This window comes from Olea europaea, chromosome 7, assembly GCF_002742605.1.
Source record: "Olea europaea var. sylvestris chromosome 7, O_europaea_v1, whole genome shotgun sequence".
Classification (NCBI taxonomy): Eukaryota; Viridiplantae; Streptophyta; class Magnoliopsida; order Lamiales; family Oleaceae; genus Olea; species Olea europaea.
Genome location: NC_036243.1, coordinates 1,381,354 through 1,400,605, shown reverse-complemented (window position 1 = coordinate 1,400,605; position 19,252 = coordinate 1,381,354). Strand labels below are relative to the sequence as shown.

At 34.4% G+C, this 19,252-nt stretch overlaps 2 protein-coding genes across 2 annotated transcripts; one reads left to right on the top strand and one right to left on the bottom strand.

Moving 5' to 3' along the window:
- The first annotated feature begins 357 nt into the window (after positions 1-357).
- LOC111396648 (kinesin-like protein KIN-12B) lies at positions 358-9,615 on the top strand. Its single transcript, XM_023023081.1, has 16 exons — positions 358-789; positions 1,573-1,710; positions 1,813-1,896; positions 2,047-2,163; positions 2,266-2,325; positions 2,412-2,465; positions 2,567-2,659; positions 3,219-3,314; positions 3,546-3,697; positions 4,947-5,096; positions 5,197-5,326; positions 5,461-6,276; positions 6,357-6,455; positions 6,539-6,691; positions 6,774-7,574; positions 9,151-9,615. The coding sequence occupies exons 1-16, from the start codon at positions 484-486 to the stop codon at positions 9,376-9,378; spliced, it is 3,477 nt and encodes a 1,158-aa protein (XP_022878849.1). The 5' UTR covers positions 358-483; the 3' UTR covers positions 9,379-9,615.
- A 4,634-nt stretch (positions 9,616-14,249) lies between these two features.
- On the bottom strand, positions 14,250-17,270 carry LOC111396647 (transcription factor bHLH78-like). Its single transcript, XM_023023080.1, has 8 exons — positions 16,044-17,270; positions 15,722-15,955; positions 15,575-15,640; positions 15,390-15,458; positions 15,233-15,304; positions 14,939-15,133; positions 14,775-14,853; positions 14,250-14,680 (listed from the first exon to the last, which is right to left on the bottom strand). The coding sequence occupies exons 1-8, from the start codon at positions 16,836-16,838 to the stop codon at positions 14,643-14,645; spliced, it is 1,548 nt and encodes a 515-aa protein (XP_022878848.1). The 5' UTR covers positions 16,839-17,270; the 3' UTR covers positions 14,250-14,642.
- Between the last annotated feature and the right edge of the window lie 1,982 nt (positions 17,271-19,252).

Below are 19,252 nucleotides of genomic sequence, written 5' to 3'. Positions count from 1 at the left end.
CATTCTTCCAAAAATGAGAAACAAACGAGGGCTTAATAATTAAAGCTGTAGAGTCATTTCTCGTGCTTTTGATTAAATATAAAAAGTTTTTAAAAATTTTAAATCGAAGTTAACTGCTAATTTTCATCATAATTTTTATTAGTTTTTTAATCATTCATTTCAATGTCAAACAATCCCCTAATTTAGTTTTCAGATGGAATTTTGCAGAAAAGGGTAGAATTTTATGATTTTGGATTTTCATTTCTCGTATCTCATTTACAAAAGGTTGTAAATGAATCAAAAGTCCGACCCGAATGTAGCTCCGGTTATTACACACAGTCTGCTCTGTTACTAGATTCGGATCTTTCCCCCTCCCCCTGCACTTAAATTCAATTCAAACCCTTCTTCCATCTCTCGCCAACGGCTAGTTCTCTCTTTCTCTCTCTATTTGCTGATTCTCTCTCTAAAAACCCTTCGCATAAATCTTCTCTCTCTACTGTAAAAATGAAGCATTTCATGATGCCAAGAAATCAAATCTTGAGAGAGAATTATGAGTCCGCTGCACACACGCCACCATCCGCATCTCCGAACCCTAAATGTAAATTGATAGCAGCAGGAAGCCCTAGCAATCGGAGACACAAATCTTCCAAAGAAAATGCAGATCCGAATTCGATTGCGTCCCCTGCCACTGCCAAGTTGAAGAGCCCGCTTCCTCCGCGGCCTACGCTCAAGCGGAAACTCACTGTGGAGGCCGCTGTGGGTTTGGAGAATAGTGCTGGGCCTGCAAATTCTGCCGATTCAGGTGTTAAGGTTAATATCTGGAAGAAATTTTTATTTTAGTTGATCTTGGTTTTACTTCAACTTGCCTTGGTTATGAGGTTCATAGTGTTGTTACCTTCGGCTTCAGTAATTGTACCGTTCAGATCTGTGTTGAAATATTCAAATTTTCTATATTGTTGGGTAAAACCTATAATTGTTTTGAATTCTCGTAGTTTTCTGATTTTTTGATTTTTTTCTATTTCTATTTCTATTTCTACTAAGGAAGGCCCATTTTTTTAAAACTCCCTATTTGAATATGATGTGACATCTCCAGCATAAATGCCAGGAGCATTATAGTTGATATAGGATCTTCTGGTACATGACTTGATTTTGCAAGTAGTTTGGCGTGGATGAAAAAGTACCACTTGTGCTTTGATAATTGTATCGTGTTAAATTTCCAGGTTGCTGTCTCTTTGGGTTCTGTGCAGCTGAATTTTTGTTGAGTTAGAAAATTTGAGAGCTTACATTTTATTTTTGAGGAAACCTAGTTAATTTAAGTGCTATTGAGTTTATTCAAACTTTGAGTTAATGCTTCTTAGAGTGAAATGGTAATTCAAACGGATTGACCAACCACATTTAATCTGGAACTACTATAATTTATTTCTGTGGTCCATGAAAATGTAATAATCCATGAATATATTAATGAGCTACTATAGTTAAGATTTTGAATAAAGATTTCTCTTGGTCAATGAAAAATGTGTATGGCATGAATAAGTGATTTAATTATACTCGATCCGTGTGGTGTTTTAATTTTGTTTGTGACTATATACCCAGGTAATAGTGCGCATCAGACCACCAAACAAGGTTGAGGAAGATGGAGGGTCAGTGATTCAGAAATTATCAAATGATTCTTTGTCAATTGCAGGGCAAACCTTTACATTTGACTCAGTTGCAGATATTGAGTCAACACAGGCAAGATTCTACTGTTTAATAATTATAATGTGTATGCAAATTGTTAACCAAAATATAATAAACAAGATAGTGAAACTTTATCTGGAATATTATCTGTTTCAGATTGATATATTCCAGCTCATAGGTGCACCCCTCGTTGAAAATTGCCTCGCTGGATTTAACAGCTCAGTGTTTGCCTACGGCCAGGTATTTTTGTTTCCATTTATGAATTTTACAGCGTGAGTTAGGTAGTGGTTTTCTTATATCCAGTGAAACAAGAGCATGCATACAATTGACCGTTACAATAAAATGTAATTTTTCTGGTAAGGATGACATGTTTGCAATATAATTGATCAGACGGGGAGTGGAAAAACCTATACCATCTGGGGTGCATCTAATGCCTTGTTGGAAGAACGTGATCAACAAGGCTTAACACCTCGAGTTTGCCAGCGATTATTTGAGCGCATTAATGAGGTCTTTTTATTTCATTATTGAATTTTTTTCCTGCATGATTCTTATCACTCTTGTCTTGGAATTATAGATTCTTACTTTGTGGTATTTCAATTGTCCTTGTAGGAACAAGAGAAGCATGCTGATAAACAACTTGTATATATGTGTCGATGCTCTTTCCTTGAGGTACTTGGCTCTGATATCTTTTGTGCTCTACGGAAAATATGACTTAATTATCTCTCCTCTGAATCCTTTGAATGACATATTTACAGATTTACAATGAGCAAATTACAGATTTGTTAGATACAAATCAAAAAAATCTCCAGGTAAAAGCCAAATGTGTGTACTTTAGTGGAGATTGTATGTAATTGGTGCCTGACAATTTCTCACTGGGATGTCTTTCTTTTTATTCAATTTTCTCATACAGATAAGAGAAGATGTCAAAAGTGGTGTTTATGTCGAAAATTTGACGGAGGAGTGTGTTTCCTCAATGGAGGATGTGTCGCAACTTCTGATAAAGGTTTGTAAGACTTTTGTGCTTTGTTAATGTTCATCGTATACTTTCATTCTTGATTATTTTACTACGGCCCTATTTGAGCCCCATTTTCGGGGGGAAAGTAGGTTTTGGAATAATAATTTTTGAAGAATGTCAATCATTGGCATATTCCACGCAAACATGAGGACAAATATATATTCAACATATTTTCCTAATACAAAGACATATATGTGGGAATGGTCTATAATCTTAAAGCTCGTTTGGAAAATTTATAAATTGATGAAAAGTAGTGTAGATTTTGTGGGTCCCACATAATATGAGGATAATAAGTGGGGGTAGTAGTTGTTGTGGACACTATTAATGTGTAGTTAAAATTGATTCAATTTATATATTAACAATTTATAAATTTCTCCAAACAAACTTTTAGCCTTAAGTTGCAATTGAGAAGTGAGGGTTGGCCAGCTGTGTTATGGTGTCTTTCACTTTAGTTTTAGGTAGTCATCTTTCTCAGAATTTTGGCTAATATGTCAATTTATTATAGCTTTTGGACATTATACATATTAATGCTGCACAAATTGTACAGGGATTGTCAAACCGGAGAACTAGCTCAACAACTGTAAATGCTGAAAGTTCTCGTTCCCACAGTGTTTTCACTTATGTTGTTGAATCGCGCAGCAAGGTATGAGAATCATTGATTAAGATTTAGTATGATACATTCTCAGTCACTTCTTGAGTTTTTCTGCAATTAGGTAAACACAGAGCACAAGTTGGTGCTTGAATGCATTCTACTACTCTTATCTTTTTGTCTTGTGCTTGCATGGAGCTGTTGTGTTTTTTGTTGATTACTATTACTTGCTATTTTGCAACCTTCTGTGCTAATGGCTCATTACCTAATTGTTAAATATCACAGAGCATGGCTGATGGTGGGGTTAGCAGCAGCTTGAAGATGAGTAGAATAAATTTTGTTGATCTGGCTGGATCAGAGAGACAAAAGCAGACAGGTGCAGCTGGAGACCGTTTGAAGGAAGCAGGGAATATTAACCGTTCGCTTTCACAACTAGGGTATGTTTAAGATATTCTCACAAAAGTTTGCAAAACCCTATGTTTAAGATATTCTCACAAAAGTTTGCAAAACCCTATGTTTAAGATATTCTCACAAAAGTTTGCAAAACCCTATGTTTAAGATATTCTCACAAAAGTTTGCAAAACCCTATGTTTAAGATATTCTCACAAAAGTTTGCAAAACCCTATGTTTAAGATATTCTCACAAAAGTTTGCAAAACCCTATGTTTAAGATATTCTCACAAAAGTTTGCAACATCTTGTGACTTGATTTTTTGTTTCCTTGTTGGTGCCATAGGCCACTGGATTTATTATTTTAGTATTTTACTTTAGACTAGTTATATAAGAGAAAATGACTTTCTACAGAACTTATATTGATTCTACTGAGGAAAGAATTGCTGTTCTTAACTTCAATCTTGTACCATGAATTGGAATTTATACATGAATTACATTTGGTAGTTTGCATTGTCATTCTGTCAAATTAAAAATTTGTGATTGCAATGTAGAAATTATCTACTTTTATTTTTCAAAGATTGTGCGATTCTTTAAAGGTCTATAGAATCATTGTAATACACGAGAAAGAAAATGGGAAATGAGTCAAACATTAAGGAAAAAATTTAGATGATATTTCTGTTTACTTGCGCTATAGGGAGGAACTTTTGCTTGCTCCTACATGACAAATAACCTGTTATCACTCGCAATCGATACTAGAAGTGCTGCAAGATTTATTATGACTAGAATGTAGAAGATAAGGAAGTAGACAGGTTGTCTAAAGTCGAAAGTTTTCTCTTCCTGATGTTTATGTCATGCTTGAAGTGAATGTTCTTTTTCTGAACAAGGAGCACACCTTGATAACTCGAGACCATGGCAAAAGAGGATTGATGAAGCGGTATACTTGTTCAGTTAGATACAGCTTTAATATTTGTTCTCTTTTTCCAAAAAAATAGAAGAAAATTAACTGTAAGATACAAGAAATATTTGTTGTTAAAAGCTGATGGTTTAGAGATTGTGATGTATATTAAACATTTAAAGTTGCATATCTTTGATAAAGTGCTGACGATGGCATCTACCTGTAAACACTTGTCACGTTTATTTTGCTATGACTCAATTGTTTGACATTGCTCATCACGAATACCAAATTATTAATGCATCTTTTGTCTTAAATTCATGTCTTATGGAACAATTGATAAGTCCATTTCAAGATTAATTTTGTTTCTGACGTTAGTTTTGGTTGTCGTTGACATATGCAGGAATTTAATTAACATTCTTGCAGAAGTTTCTCAAACAGGAAAGCAAAGGCACATCCCATATAGAGATTCCAAGTTGACATTTTTATTGCAGGAATCTCTTGGCGGGAATGCAAAACTGGCAATGATATGTGCAGTTTCTCCAGCTCAAAGGTAACCAATGAAATCAGTTTTGTATATACTTTTTATAGATTTTATTCTTTTTTTTTTCCCTTGTACTAAACATGCAATGTCTTCTGCAACATATTTGCAGCTGCAAGAGTGAAACTCTAAGTACTCTGAGATTTGCCCAACGTGCAAAGGCAATAAAAAATAAGGCAGTTGTTAATGAAGAAATCCAGGATGATGTAAACGTTTTGAGACAAGTGATACGACAGTTAAGGGTATATGATCTATTTATTTTATTGCATGTTCATTACTCACAATGGTCATTAATATCGATTCAGGTGCGCAATTTTATTGGGAGGAAAGTGTAGAAAGAAATTTTTATTTTTTTCTCTTATTATTAATTAAACAGGATGAACTGCACCGAATGAAGGCTAACGACAATCAAACAGGCCAAGTTGGAGCTTATTCCACAGGATGGAATGCCCGAAGAAGTTTGAATCTCCTGAAATTTAGCCTCAAGCGGCCAATGACGTTGCCCCACATTGATGATGATACTGATGAAGAAATGGAAATTGTTGAGGAAGAAACAGTTGGTGAGGATACAGATGTTAATATGGAAGATGAAGCATTCGAACGAGTTGATGAGGATAAAAATAATATCAATAATTGTGCGTTTACAGAAAGAAAGTCAGACATAGCACTGCCCAATAGTGATTCTTACGGACACCACACTCAGGGGGAGTGTGTTCCTTCAGTTCTTGAAAAAATTCCAAATGAAGATTGTGCAGTTCATAATCACTGTACTGTTCCAACTGACATGTTGCCAGTTCTGAAGTCTCCAACTCCTAGTGTTTCACCAAGGCTGAGCAGTAGCAGGAAAAGTTGTTTCACATCAACAGAACATTTGGCTGCCGCTCTTCACCATGGTCTTGATGTTATAGGGAGCCATCGTCGTAGTGCAGCTTTGGGGCGATCATCATTCAGATTTTCTTGCATACCATCTGGTTCTAAAGCGGTTATACCAGTTGTGAAAGTTGATGCTGGTGTTCAAACTTTTTTCACTGATGATGAGTTATCAGAGAAGGATTCAGGAGAATTTTTGTGTAGTAAATGCAAGACTAAAAATTCTCAGCAAGAGCTTATAGAAGAAAATAATGCGCAAAATTTGCAGTTAGTGCCTGTCAACAGGTCACTATCGCATGAAAAATTGAAGAAAGTTCCCAAAGTATGTGCAGTGGTCTCAAGTGGATTTTTCTAGATACTTTCTTTCGCAATCTAATCTATGTGAAATTCACTGTTGTTCAGGAAGTTGAAAAGGTATTGGCTGGAGCTATTCGGAGAGAGATGGCATTAGAAGATATCTGTGCAAAGCAAACTTCTGAGATCATGCAACTTAATCGCTTGGTAGGTTTATAAACAATCAAGCAACCGCTAACTAAAATGGCAGCTGATTTTTTATGACCAACTTCTCTGATCATGAATAACAGGTCCAGCAGTATAGGCACGAGAGAGAATGTAATGCCATAATTGGTCAAACTCGTGAAGATAAAATTGCTCGACTTGAGAGCCTGATGGATGGAATCCTACCAACTGAAGAGTTTATGGAGCATGAACTATTATCGCTGACTCATGAACATAAGGTGGTACACTGATTTATCTTTCTAAAGTTGACTGGCATTGTATGGATATTTCCCCTCTAATCACAATGTCTTATTTTTACAGATTCTTCAGGAAAAATATGATAATCACCCCGAAATTTTGAGAAGAAAGATCGAGTTACGGAGGGTTCAAGATGAACTGGAAAGATATAAGAATTTCTTTGAACTGGGTGAAAGGGATGTCTTGATGGAAGAAATTCAAGACCTGAAAGACCAGCTGCAGTTGTATCTGAATTCATCATCCAAGACATCAAAAGGACCAGCTCCTCTTCTTCGTTTAAAATATTCATGTGAGCCCAGTGTGGCTCCACCTTTGTCCTCTGCTCCAGAGGCAACTGAAGAGAGTGCTGAGGAGAAACTGCAGAAGGAGAGGAATCAGTGGACTGAAACTGAGAGCAAATGGATTTCTCTTGTAGAAGAACTCAGGTTGGAGCTAGAATCTAGACAATCACTTGTACAAAAGCAAAAGCAAGAACTGGATATGGAAAAAAAATGTTCCGAAGAGTTAAAAGAAGCAATGCAAATGGCAATGGAAGGTCATGCCCGCATGCTTGAACAGTACGCTGATCTTGAAGTTAAACACATTCAACTGCTTGCACGACAACGTAAGATTAGAGAAGGAATTGAAGATGTGAAGAAAGCAGCTGCTAAGGCTGGGGTTAGAGGTGCTGAATCTAAATTTATCAATGCCCTTGCGGCTGAAATTTCAGCGCTGAGAGTTGAACAAGAGAAGGAGAGGAGATATTTTAGAGATGAAAATAAAGGGCTTCAGGCTCAATTGAGGGATACAGCTGAGGCTGTTCAGGCAGCTGGTGAATTAGTTGTGCGGCTTAAAGAAGCAGAAGAAGCTATTGCTGCAGCAGAGGTGAATTTGGAATTCTGCACTGATGTGTATTCTTGTTCTTTCTTGTTCCTTTATATTGTTGTTCTGGCATTTAGGTAAGGCCTAAAAAACCTGCTTTTTGCATAGCTCATGTGGCACTCTTGTTTGCATCTTTATACTTATTTTTGCAGATGAAAGGGTTCCGTTCTTTGGTGTGCGAAATGATTCACCTCTTTCTTTTATAGTGAACAAATTGTTTTGCCAATTGGTTATATTTACTGATATGGAAGGAACGAAGGAAGCTTTTAGTTTTATGCTTTTGGCCAAATATATATATGGTTTCAAGTCACTTTGGATGTTAAGATTGTAGAATACGGAGCTCTACATTGTGAAAGCACAAGCTCCACCTATCACGAAATGCGCAAGTGGTTTTTCTATTTATGGAAAAGTTTGGAATTTGGGTGTAGTACTCTGATGAGAGAGTGATTTTGTTATCCGTGCTTTGCTAAATATTCTCTTTGGAACAAATAGGAAATCACACCTTATCGGTAACAAGGATCTAATACTTAATGAATAGTCATGTCATTTGGACTAGAAGTTCATAAGTCTTATAGTTTGTTGGATTAGAGAAGAAATCTCAATGAATTAGTTGCTAACTCTCTCTGATGAGATAGTGATTTTGTTATCCGTGCTTTGCTAAATATTCTCTTTGGAACAAATAGGAAATCACACCTTATCGGTAACAAGGATCTAATACTTAATGAATAGTCATGTCATTTGGACTAGAAGTTCATAAGTCTTATAGTTTGTTGGATTAGAGAAGAAATCTCAATGAATTAGTTGCTAACTCTCTCTGATGAGATAGTGATTTTGTTATCCGTGCTTTGCTAAATATTCTCTTTGGAACAAATAGGAAATCACACCTTATCGGTAACAAGGATCTTCTAATACTTAATGAATAGTTATGTCATTTGGAGTCGAACTTCATAAGTCTTATAGTTTGTTGGATTAGAGAAGAAATCTCAATGAATTAGTTGCTAACTCTTTCTGTATTATCAAAATGAGCTAACATCTTGTTAGAATTGCCATGTGCTGGAAAATTGGTACTTCAGTTCAGAAATGCGTGTAAAGCATGTCCTAGACTCCATTTGATTAAATTTTTGGATGTAATAGATTATTGTTTTGAAAAGACCACTTCCAATGATTCATTTTTCCAGGTTAGAATTGAATGAAAATTTAATCATTTTGGATCTCATTGCTTGAATCTCTCTCATCATCAGGATTTGTCGATCTCTTCGCACATGTACCTTTAATTAATGCATTTTGTTGAATGTTATGCGAAGATGTAAGCAGTTTGTTTGATTAGAGAAATTCCATAGTAACTTGTTCATTTTGGGTGCTGAGAGATCTGTGCAACCTTCTGCAGTTACTGTTTGTTCGAAAAGCAGTTTGTTTGATTAGAGAAATTCCATAGTAACTTGTTCATTTTGGGTGCTGAGAGATCTGTGCAACCTTCTGCAGTTACTGTTTGTTCGAAAGACAAACTTGTGCATTTAACTTATATAAATTTCATTTCCACACCTGCTGAAAGAACTACATATATGTCATAAATTTGCAGAACCGGGCTATAGTGGCAGAGGGAAAGGCTGAAAAGGCCTACAAGGAGAGAGACAGGTTGAGTCGGTTGCTTGCAGCAGACACTCAAAAGCTAAATGAGGGATTTGCTGCTGACGGTAGGCATGTTGATGATGGTAATCAGCAATGGCAAGAAGAATTTGCACCCTCCTATGATATCGAAGAAGATCCTTCTTCTTGGTTTGCTGGATATGACCGTTGCAACATATAGATACAAATTCTCTGCTGGTTTGTTGCATTTTAGCACAGTTCATTGTTGTATGTTACAAACAGACTCACATATAGCTAAGTATAATCCTTTCCCATCTTCTATTGATATAAACGATTGCACCAATTGTCTGAGGAGGCGACGATGTTCATTTGTATTTAGTTTGAGCTACATTAGCCTCCATCAATCAATCTTCTTTTACATCCTCAAATTTGATAAATTACTGATATGTTCAAGTTATCAGGTCTCAAGTTGAACACGAGCACTCGTGCTTGTGCCCGTGCCCGCACACCACATGCATTTTTTGGTATGTTGTGGATAGGGTGGACCCGGCATTGAGACAATGAGACGTGGAAAGACATAGGAAACCCACATTGATGTTACTAGCTCAAGATCATTTATTTGTTTGTTGGGGTGGTGTCAAGAGAATAGGGGGCAATCTTCAAGTGGGCTTACGTTGTTTGTTATTTTCAATTATGAAAAATAAGCTAATAGCAAAAGGTAGTCCACAAGTACTTAAAGCTACCTTGATAACTATTATTTGAAAAATCTTTATTCTACATACTCAGTTTTAATCATACATTCATACAATAAAATATTTTGCACCTAAATTCAAGACTTTTCTCAACTTTTTAATCACATTCTTTTAAAAATCACTATTCAAAACATTATTTTTTTATCAAATAATAGTTGTCAAACAGGGCTAAGTTTGGCGGCCTTAAGGTTTCAAAGTGTATAATTTCATGGAGACCAAGAAAACAAGTAGCTTGTAACATTGTCTTCTCTGACATGTATATTTTCCTAACCACACCTTTAAAGAAGAAGCATATTAATTTCATAAGTGATGACAGAATAGAACCTTAGTAGGCTCCAAATTCCAAATTCCTCAAATTCATTGGCCACTAAAAATGTGAAAAATATCTATTTTTCATTTAGTTTTGGAAGACAATTCAGGCCTTCTAATTCTTTAAGAGGTTTATCTAAAAGTTTCGTAATATAATTAGGAAGACGTTTTAAATATCACACATGGGTTACTGGGCATGCAAGTTTGATGTAGCCCATTTGATATCTTCGTATGCGAGAATCGACAAATTCGACTTCGCATTGTTCACAAAATTTCGGGCTTTCTTTTTCATCTCCAATTACTTGATAATTTCCACAAGCATAAATTCCACTTTTTATAGGTCAAAAAATTCTTTCACAAAATAATCCAAATGTAACAGGGCCACAGATTTAAGAATTAAGAAACTCCATAAAAATGGGGAATTTTTTTTTAATTTATTTTTTTGTTTAAAATCGAAGTCTAAGCCATGTAAAGATTCTTTTGGAGGTAATTTATAATCACTCTAGAAACACTATCAAATGCATGTTTTAGTAAGTTGTCTTGAAAATAATTGTCTCGCTTTCTCACTTTCTTAGAATAATTCACCTATAGAATCCTTCACGAGTACATTTACAATTTGAATTAACGTTTCTTGGAGTTGTTAGTGACTGAGCACACATAAAAGATCATTTTTCCTTGAATAGTCTCACATCACAATTTCATAGATATCGGCAAAAGACTAGAATCTAAGATGCTTATTACTATGTTAAACTACGTCATGCAAAAGTTTAAGTTGCTAATTGAAAAATATATTTTTTTTTCAAATTTAATAGTGGCAATTACTTGATGAATCCTTCAACATTTCTTCGACGTCTAGTCAACAATAATAAGAAGCTAAAATTTATTACCAACTACGATAGTCAGTTTAACTTTGGTCTTCCATTCCGTCTTTGTTCATACGTAATCACATCACTTTTATGAATGGAGGCCCCCTTGCGTCAACAAAAACATAACCCAACCACACAAGTCTCCTACAATCGACACCTTCACTTTTTGACTCGATTACTAATCTTGTTATAGACTTTCAAGATAGAGAGGTTGCCAATTATGCATGAACTTGATTATTTGTTTGGTAAACAAAATGATAATTTTTCACACAATGTCCCCTCCACCCCCCCAACCCACCCACCCCAAATGAAATATCATACCAAACACTAGTTAAAGCAAACAACAAATGCTTGTTAAGTTGAAAGAAAGGGACATAAAGTGAAAGAAGGTGTAATTGTACAGCATTGTGGGAAGAGTGACAGCCTGGATAAATGGACCCTTTCCTACTAATCATTTTCAATTATCCCCACAAAACAAACATATTACATCAATTTCTCCTAACCATTTCTCACTGTGGACCCTTTTTTCGTTATGTCCGGAGTAATTCATGGAAAACTATGATTTTTTCTTACTCTCTGCAGTCAAAATGCAAAATTTTACCTCTACCAAGTTGACTTTATATTAGAACAAATCTTCTTTGATTAGGTTTGATTGTGAGAATTAAGAATCTCCTGTGAGAGTTGAAAAACTTCATTATTTTGGTTTAATTATTAAGGCAGAGGTGGAATATTTTGAAAAAGGTAACAGCATGTTTGTCTAAGCATGGAAAGGAATAAAAGTTACTTTTAATTAAATTGTTAAATAAATTATTTTTTTCTTACTTTTTAGTAAAAAAATGATTTATTTTAATTAAAAAATATATATATTATCTTACAATGAAAATAAAGTATACTTGTTTGCAAGTCTTACTAATGTATTTTGGTTTAATTATTAAAGCAAAATTAGAATATTTGGACTAGGTTTAGTTTATCATTGTTTGTGAGCTCGAAATTCAAGTTTGGAAGCGATAATGAATTATAAAACGTATTTCTTAAGCTAAATACTATAAAAATTTAAGCTACTATAGAAGAAAAAAGTTACTTATATGTTAAACTCATGTTCAAATCAAATTCATTTTCATTATAGGTAATTCATATTTCGGTCATTTGTCTGCTTTGATATCATATTAAACGCCTCATCTAACAATTTAAGTTATTAACATATTTTACGATTATTTCTACAATAATTAATTTATTATTAATGTTATATCAATTTTTTTTCTAGCAGTCATAGAATGAGAAAATAGGAGTGAATATAAACTATATTTTTAAGTGACTTTAAACTTTTTTTCCACACGATACATTGAATATTGGCAAGAAATAATATAATACTATATGAGCCAGACAAGACACCAAAATAGAAAGCGCGTGTGTGTAGTACACTAGTAGGGAAAATATTTGAAAAATTTCTGTATTATTAAGTAAGATGAGATTGCTAAAACTAAATTTTCTTTCCTCTTTTTCCAAAAATAAAAATAAAATTGTAACAAGATGAGATTGCAAATTTCTTTTGTTGGAGTTGAGAAACTAGGGTTTTCTGACAGCCTTTAATGAAAAGGTTGTCTATCTAGGAATCTCTCTCTACATCTCCTCTCCACTACTTTTATTATTCTACTTATCCTTTCTCTCTTGTCATTTCTTTGTGAAGTGGATGGGATTTTATAATCTTTAATATTTCCCAAAAATGTCCAATAATTGAATTTTTTTTTCCACAAAATTTAAAAGAGAGACAACAAACAGAATTTACGCAATTAGACACTTTACATATTCATGAACGGGGACGAAAAAACCCCACTAATACTAAAAGAGCTTTAAAATATTTTCAGTAATAGACGCAAAAAGATAATCCATATCTATGTCATTCACGGGATCTAATCAACAAATGCGATAAAACTTTGCTAATACCAAACGGTTCACCGTTCAAAAAGGTTACCAAAAGATAATCCATATCGATAATCACTAAACAGAAGGAAACTAAAGCATAAAGATTCTCCTTTATATCAGAATGAGAAATCAAAGATGATAACCAACTTTTACTATTCTACGTGAAACATACAAAGCTAAACATTTGGGCTTGTTTGGCAGGTCTTAAAAGTTGTATTTTTTTTTCAAAGTAAGCCAAACATGCTTTTAAATATTAGTAAGAACTTCACTATTTCCAACCTGTGATCACAAGACTCATATAAATTTCTAGAAGGGACCAAGAGAAAGTCACTGTTTTCATTAGTTAAATACTATTTGTACAGTAAGTTAAAGGTTTTTCTTTTTTTTTTCTTTTTTTCCTTTTTTTCCGAAGTGACTTTTGGATTCCAGCTAATCTTCTGTATGTATTTCTTCATAATTCTTAATCAACCAGATGAATTTTAGGGACAATTTGTCCCCACTAACAGCTGGTTACAGATAAGAATCCAATCCTCTGCAAGTCACTTGATTTATGGTTAAAATGTTCTTATTAAAAGGTCCCACAATCAAATTCTTCCCTGAAAATGACATTTGTGAAAGAAAATTGATTTTGTAGAAATTCACTAATAATTAATTTTTCGATTGCTTCGAGTAAGCGAGTATCACGAAAATTTGTATTCAAATTACAGTGAAAATACAAGTAAACATCTCTCTCATGTTTAATGTTAACCAATGTTTCAAAAATCGATTCAAGCATCAACATGAAAAACTTAAAATGTCAATGGTCAAAATCTTGATACTTTTTTGTAAAAGAAGAATCATATAACCAGTAAAACCAGTTCTGATGACACATTCTGCTTCTTATCTAGAGAGGGGACATTGAAATCCTTTCTATTGATTCGTGCGCGTCCAGTCTATTGGTGAACTAGCAAGTTTCTAAACTTTTAAGCAACTCTTACACGTAAATAAATCGAATTTATAATCGATTTCTTATTTTCTGGTCAAATCGTCCAGTATCTTATAACATTGGTATTGACCAATAACTTCGTCTATGCTGTGTTTATTTAATTTTTGTTACTGTTCTCTATAGTACCGGTTAAGACATAATCCATAACATCAGTAGTGGAATTTTAATTCTTGCTTCTCAGTATAATAAACTTTCCTCAAACCACATTTATAGTTCACAAACAAAGTAACAGATAGTTGGAGCAAAAGTCACACAAGAAATGAATGGAAGAACATAAGATTAATTCTGAATATTTTTAAGGAAATACAGAAAAACAAGGTAGAAATAATAGGTTACATGAGAAATTTCTGTCTCATCAAACAACTTTTTACCTTGCCAAAAATAAACATGTTACATTGACCTTCAGAGTCTTTAACACCATCTGGTGCAATATATTAGTTCTTGATTCTACAATGGTAAGAGTTAAAATTCTCCAAAGAATCATTTGCCAAAACAATTATCAAATACGTAATGATAGTCGAAGAGAAAACGTTCTCGTTCTTGGATTCGATCATCAAATCTTTTTGAACTACAAGTTCTCAGTATATACAGAAGCCTCTCTCACTTGGGGCCTCAAATAAATATAGTTAACGACGCTGACAAATGTTGATCATTGCTCGACCTTCATTTGAGCAGTGGGGAGAATCCCTGCATTAGAGCCAAGAATAAGATATCATATATTCAATATATCTGTACGTGTAAAATATACTTATGATCTATTATTCGTGCGGTAGATGCTAACCATGAAAACTTTGGGTCTCATTTTGGCCAAATCCCATCTGAACAAGGCTTTGGAGATCATCCTCCCAGAATGTTGAAACCTATAAAATGAGCCGATCAGCATTCTTAAGTAATCGGATAAGAAATGAAGAGAATATTTTCACTTAATTTGAGTTATATATTTACCTGAGAAACAGGTTCACTAGCATTGTCCAGAGGAGGCATTTGAATGCTTTGATTTCGACTAATAGGAGTATTTTGCAAAGGCATTTCTGTTCCATTAGGAATGATATTATGCAAGTTTTGTCCTGGTTGAGACTGGACAGGATATGCATCTGATGTATATAAGTTATGAAGCAAAGATCCACGAGAACCAAACATCTGAAATCGAGTAAGATTGTAAGATCGTTAACTACTAACTACTGGCAAATTCAAGAGGCGTTCTTAAACTCAAAAAATAAAAAACTAAATGATTCTTACATCCTTGGACATTAGAGCTTCCATATTGAACTCCATCCTTGGATTAATAGTAGCCAATTTCATCGAAAGGAACTACATGTTTAAACAAGTAAAAACATCAGCACACTTTCTACATAGCAAGTAAATTGTGTAGCAAATTATGGAGGAATCTTTATACCTCGACTTGTCGTTGTAAAGACTGGACATAGTTTATGATCTCATCAAGCATTACGGCCTTTCCAGTAACCTAAGAATAATGAAAAACAGAATGGTATATGCTTAGATTTCTGGACATTTCTCTTGTTAAAGTCATGAACATTTCGTTTCCTTAACGCTACTTCTAATTGGCATTTCATCGAATACCTTATTGCAACCAGGGACTAGATCTTGTAGGAATTTCATCCTTTCACTAATCTTCTCTCGTCGAACCTGTCAAAACAAAGATTGTCAGAAAGGATATGGCAATCGTTAATCGGAATCCCTAACTGTAAAATTTCAGTAAATTCTTACTCTTTCAGCAAGACTATGGGCATCTGTTGCCTGTCCCCTTCTAGCCCTAACATGAATATAGTCCTTTGGAGGCTCTGGAGGCTTCGTATTTTCCTTTGATTGTTTCTGATTTCCATCTCCAATGGCTTTATCAAATTCATTTACATCAGCCTTTTTTGCATTACCCTTTTCAATTGAACCTTCATCATCTGACCTGCTTCTTTTTGCACTTGATTCACTGCTTTCTGATGCAACCTGTATTGAATTAATCAAATGTGTTACTACTTTGATTTCCAAAATCAGGAATTCAAAACCACAAATGCTTGAAGAGAAATTAGCTTACATTGGCATCTTTGGCAGGGATTTCTTTAGCCTTTCCCCTTGGAACAGATTTCCTCTTTCTTGAATTTGAAAAAATTTGTCCTTTGATGACATTTCCCCCAACTGGGATCTGCTCAGAAACTGAAGAGTTCTCCCTGGAATCCCCAAATTCTGTTTTTTCAGGCGTTGAAGATCTCGAAAACCTGCCAAATCTTTTATCAGAGGCTGAAATTCCTTCCTGGAGTGGAGCATTCTGTTTTTCTTGAACACCAATTTGAGGAGATCCAGAAATTTTGAAGGACTGATTACTCGAAACTCTGGAGATATTACCAGAATCCAGCTTAGGCTTCAATCTATGAGGCAATTCAGAATCATTATTCAACCCAAGTTTTGCAAAACAAGAGTATCTTGCAGCTCTTTCCGCAAATCCTGGATCGGTCGAAAATGGTGTAAAGCTTGGAAAGTTATTTCCAGGGATTTGCAAATTCCCCCGGATTTGATTATCCATCATTGAAAGATTAACCTTTGGAGGAGAATTCAGGGGGGTGCTATAGCATGAAGTATTAGTACTTCTATTTCCAGGCTGAGGGGAAATTTCCCCTGAATTGCATATGCTTCCTAGTCTACCAATCAGTTCTCTTATTACAATATTCTCTCCACCATTTTTGCCAGCGCCAGCAGCATTCGAAGCAGCAGGAGAAGAAACCATTGAGCTCAATGCAGACTCAAATGGATCATTCTGATCCATTGAATTTTCCCAGAAAAAATTCTGAAACTGTTCTGACCCACAATTCAGAAACATATTTTCCTTTTCCATTTTACACAGGAAGAAGAAAGAACCAGTAAAGTTAGCTACTTTTGGAGCAAATAAGAAAACAAAAAGTAACACAAAAGCTGAACTTAGAAGGGGAAAAGGTGACAGAAGAGAGTTATGATGAAGCAGAAGCAGAAGCAGAAGCAGAGCGGAAAGGAAAGGAAAGGAAAAGGAGAGGAAAATGAAGGAAAGTGAATAGGAAGAAAAGAAAAATGTCTGTTTGACCTGCTTTATAATAGTTATGGGTGGTTGACAGTAATAACACACAAATCAAAGTCCGTAATAGGCGGGTGGAGGGGGTGTAATGCCGGGCCTTAAACGTCAAACTATCTCATCTTTCTTTTTCGTCTGGAACAGTGGAAATATATGTACACAAGTATATTCTGTATATAGGCAATGAAGCTTCCTTGTGGCGGTGGCAATGGGTGGTGGTGGGTGGCTTTGTTTCCACTGGAACACAATTCTGTAACACTGGCAATGTTTATCCTGTGGTGGATACATCAATGATTAAAGCACGGTTAAAAATGGTGGCCAAGGTATATACTATTGGCTAATGTTACTTTCACGTGTTTCTATGTGTATTTTTGTGTATATACATATATGAGTAAATTTCTTCGGGACCCCAACTTTTTGTAAGTGTGACAGTTGTGAACTAACTTTTTAACAAAAATGCCGCGCAGTAGCTTTACCTAATGGAAAGCGTCTATTTAGTCGTTAAGGAACAACATCCAGATGACGTCTTAGTAAAAATTATCGACATTTAGTCCCTATTTGGTAAAAATTAAAGTCTAGATTTTAATCAATATAAACAATTAATTTTAAACCACATTTCATAGAACCCGCAACTTTTCAACCACATATTTCATCAATTGTTATAAAAATGTAAAAAAAATCTTAGGGAAAATTGTAGCAACGGTCTCTAACCTTTTTATTTTTTTGCAGACTTTATCCTAACCTTCATTTTGTGTCAGGTCCCTAACATTTCATAAATATGCACCTAAGGTCCATCTGGACGGAAACCGTCCAAAACACCGTCAATTGACTGGAAAAATAACTTGAACTATCTACTACCACGACGATTGTATTGAATATTGATACTTTTTTGAACGATATTTTTGGATGGTGTGTTGGACGGTTTTATTGGATGTTGAATCCTTAATTTTTCCGATCAACTAACAGTGTTTTGGATGATTTCTATCCAGATGGACCTCAAGTACATATTTATGAAAGGTTAGGAAGCTCTGTTGGCAAAAAATGAATGTTAGGGTAAAATCTAAAAAAATGAAAAGATTAGGGACCACTGCTGCAATTTTACCAAAATCTTGTGTTAATATCCACTAAAGAGGGGATTAAACTGTGACCATTTGATTCTCAGAAATAGAGAAAAAAAAAAAAAAAATTAGACAATTTCACCTGCTTAGCGAGACATGCCCGTGTGTGTCGTGTGGGCATTTGACATCTAAATAAAAAATAAAAAATAATAAAATAAATAAAAAAATGTTAGATAGGGATGCTGTGCACATAGAGTCAAAAGGTTGAGGACCTATCGAGAAATCTACTGTATATACGCACATGTATAGAAAGAAGAGTGGGGTGGTGGGGGGAAGGCGTGAGTTTTTAATGGGTTAGGTGATAATGTGGAGAAAATGTGGGGTGCACATAAAGAAGTCATTTTCTTTTTCTTTTTTCTTTTTCTTTTTTTTTTTTAAATATATATTTACCTTGTTTGTTTTTACTGCCTATTGTGTGGTGTTATTTCTAAAGATTTTTTAAAAACAAAAAGACAAACTGGACGGGTATTTTTCAGTGGAGTAATGGGAAAAGGAATCTAAAGGGACTTAAATTGAACCACAAAAATTTGATTCCCCCCATTAAGAGGGAAAAAAAAAATTTTGATCATATAATTAATACTTGATAATCATGAAGTTGGAAGGAATCTTTTTTGATTTACAGATTTTTTCCCCCTGAATCACATTATCTCAAACTTAATTTTAATTACATATTTTTCCCAAAAAAATCATTTTGTACGTGAACTTATAACTTTTCCTACTTTTTAATCACGCTGTCTTTAAATATCAATTTATACAATCAATTCTAGAAAATCAAAATCAAACTAGGGTTTATTTTTTATGAATCTTAGACTTAACCACCCTATGTATTTTTAAAGATGAAAATATTTTCAATTGTTTTCTCATTTTATACATAAAACCCCAATTATTCAATTGAGTTATACTAAGAGTATGTTTGATAGGCATGAAAAATATAACCTAAAAAAGAAAATATTTTCCACCTTTTGTAGAAAATAAAAACCACCTCTATCCGAGAAAAATGTTTTCCTTAAAAACAAGGAAAATTAGGCATAATTTTAAAAGTTGAAAAATATTTTTCATGAAAAAAATAGCAATCAAACACTCCAA

Excerpts from the sequence above, each read along its gene's own strand:
- LOC111396647 (XM_023023080.1), bottom strand. The coding sequence starts at position 16,838 with ATGGAAAAGGAAAATATGTTTCTGAATTGTGGGTCAGAACAGTTTCAG. Across the intron at positions 15,956-16,043 it reads TCCCTGCCAAAGATGCCAAT|GTTGCATCAGAAAGCAGTGA; the intron begins GTAAGCTAATTT and ends AATTCAATACAG. Across the intron at positions 14,681-14,774 it reads TGAGACCCAAAGTTTTCATG|GGATTCTCCCCACTGCTCAA; the intron begins GTTAGCATCTAC and ends GCTCTAATGCAG.
- LOC111396648 (XM_023023081.1), top strand. The coding sequence starts at position 484 with ATGAAGCATTTCATGATGCCAAGAAATCAAATCTTGAGAGAGAATTAT. Across the intron at positions 2,164-2,265 it reads TATTTGAGCGCATTAATGAG|GAACAAGAGAAGCATGCTGA; the intron begins GTCTTTTTATTT and ends TTGTCCTTGTAG. Across the intron at positions 6,692-6,773 it reads CGCTGACTCATGAACATAAG|ATTCTTCAGGAAAAATATGA; the intron begins GTGGTACACTGA and ends TTATTTTTACAG.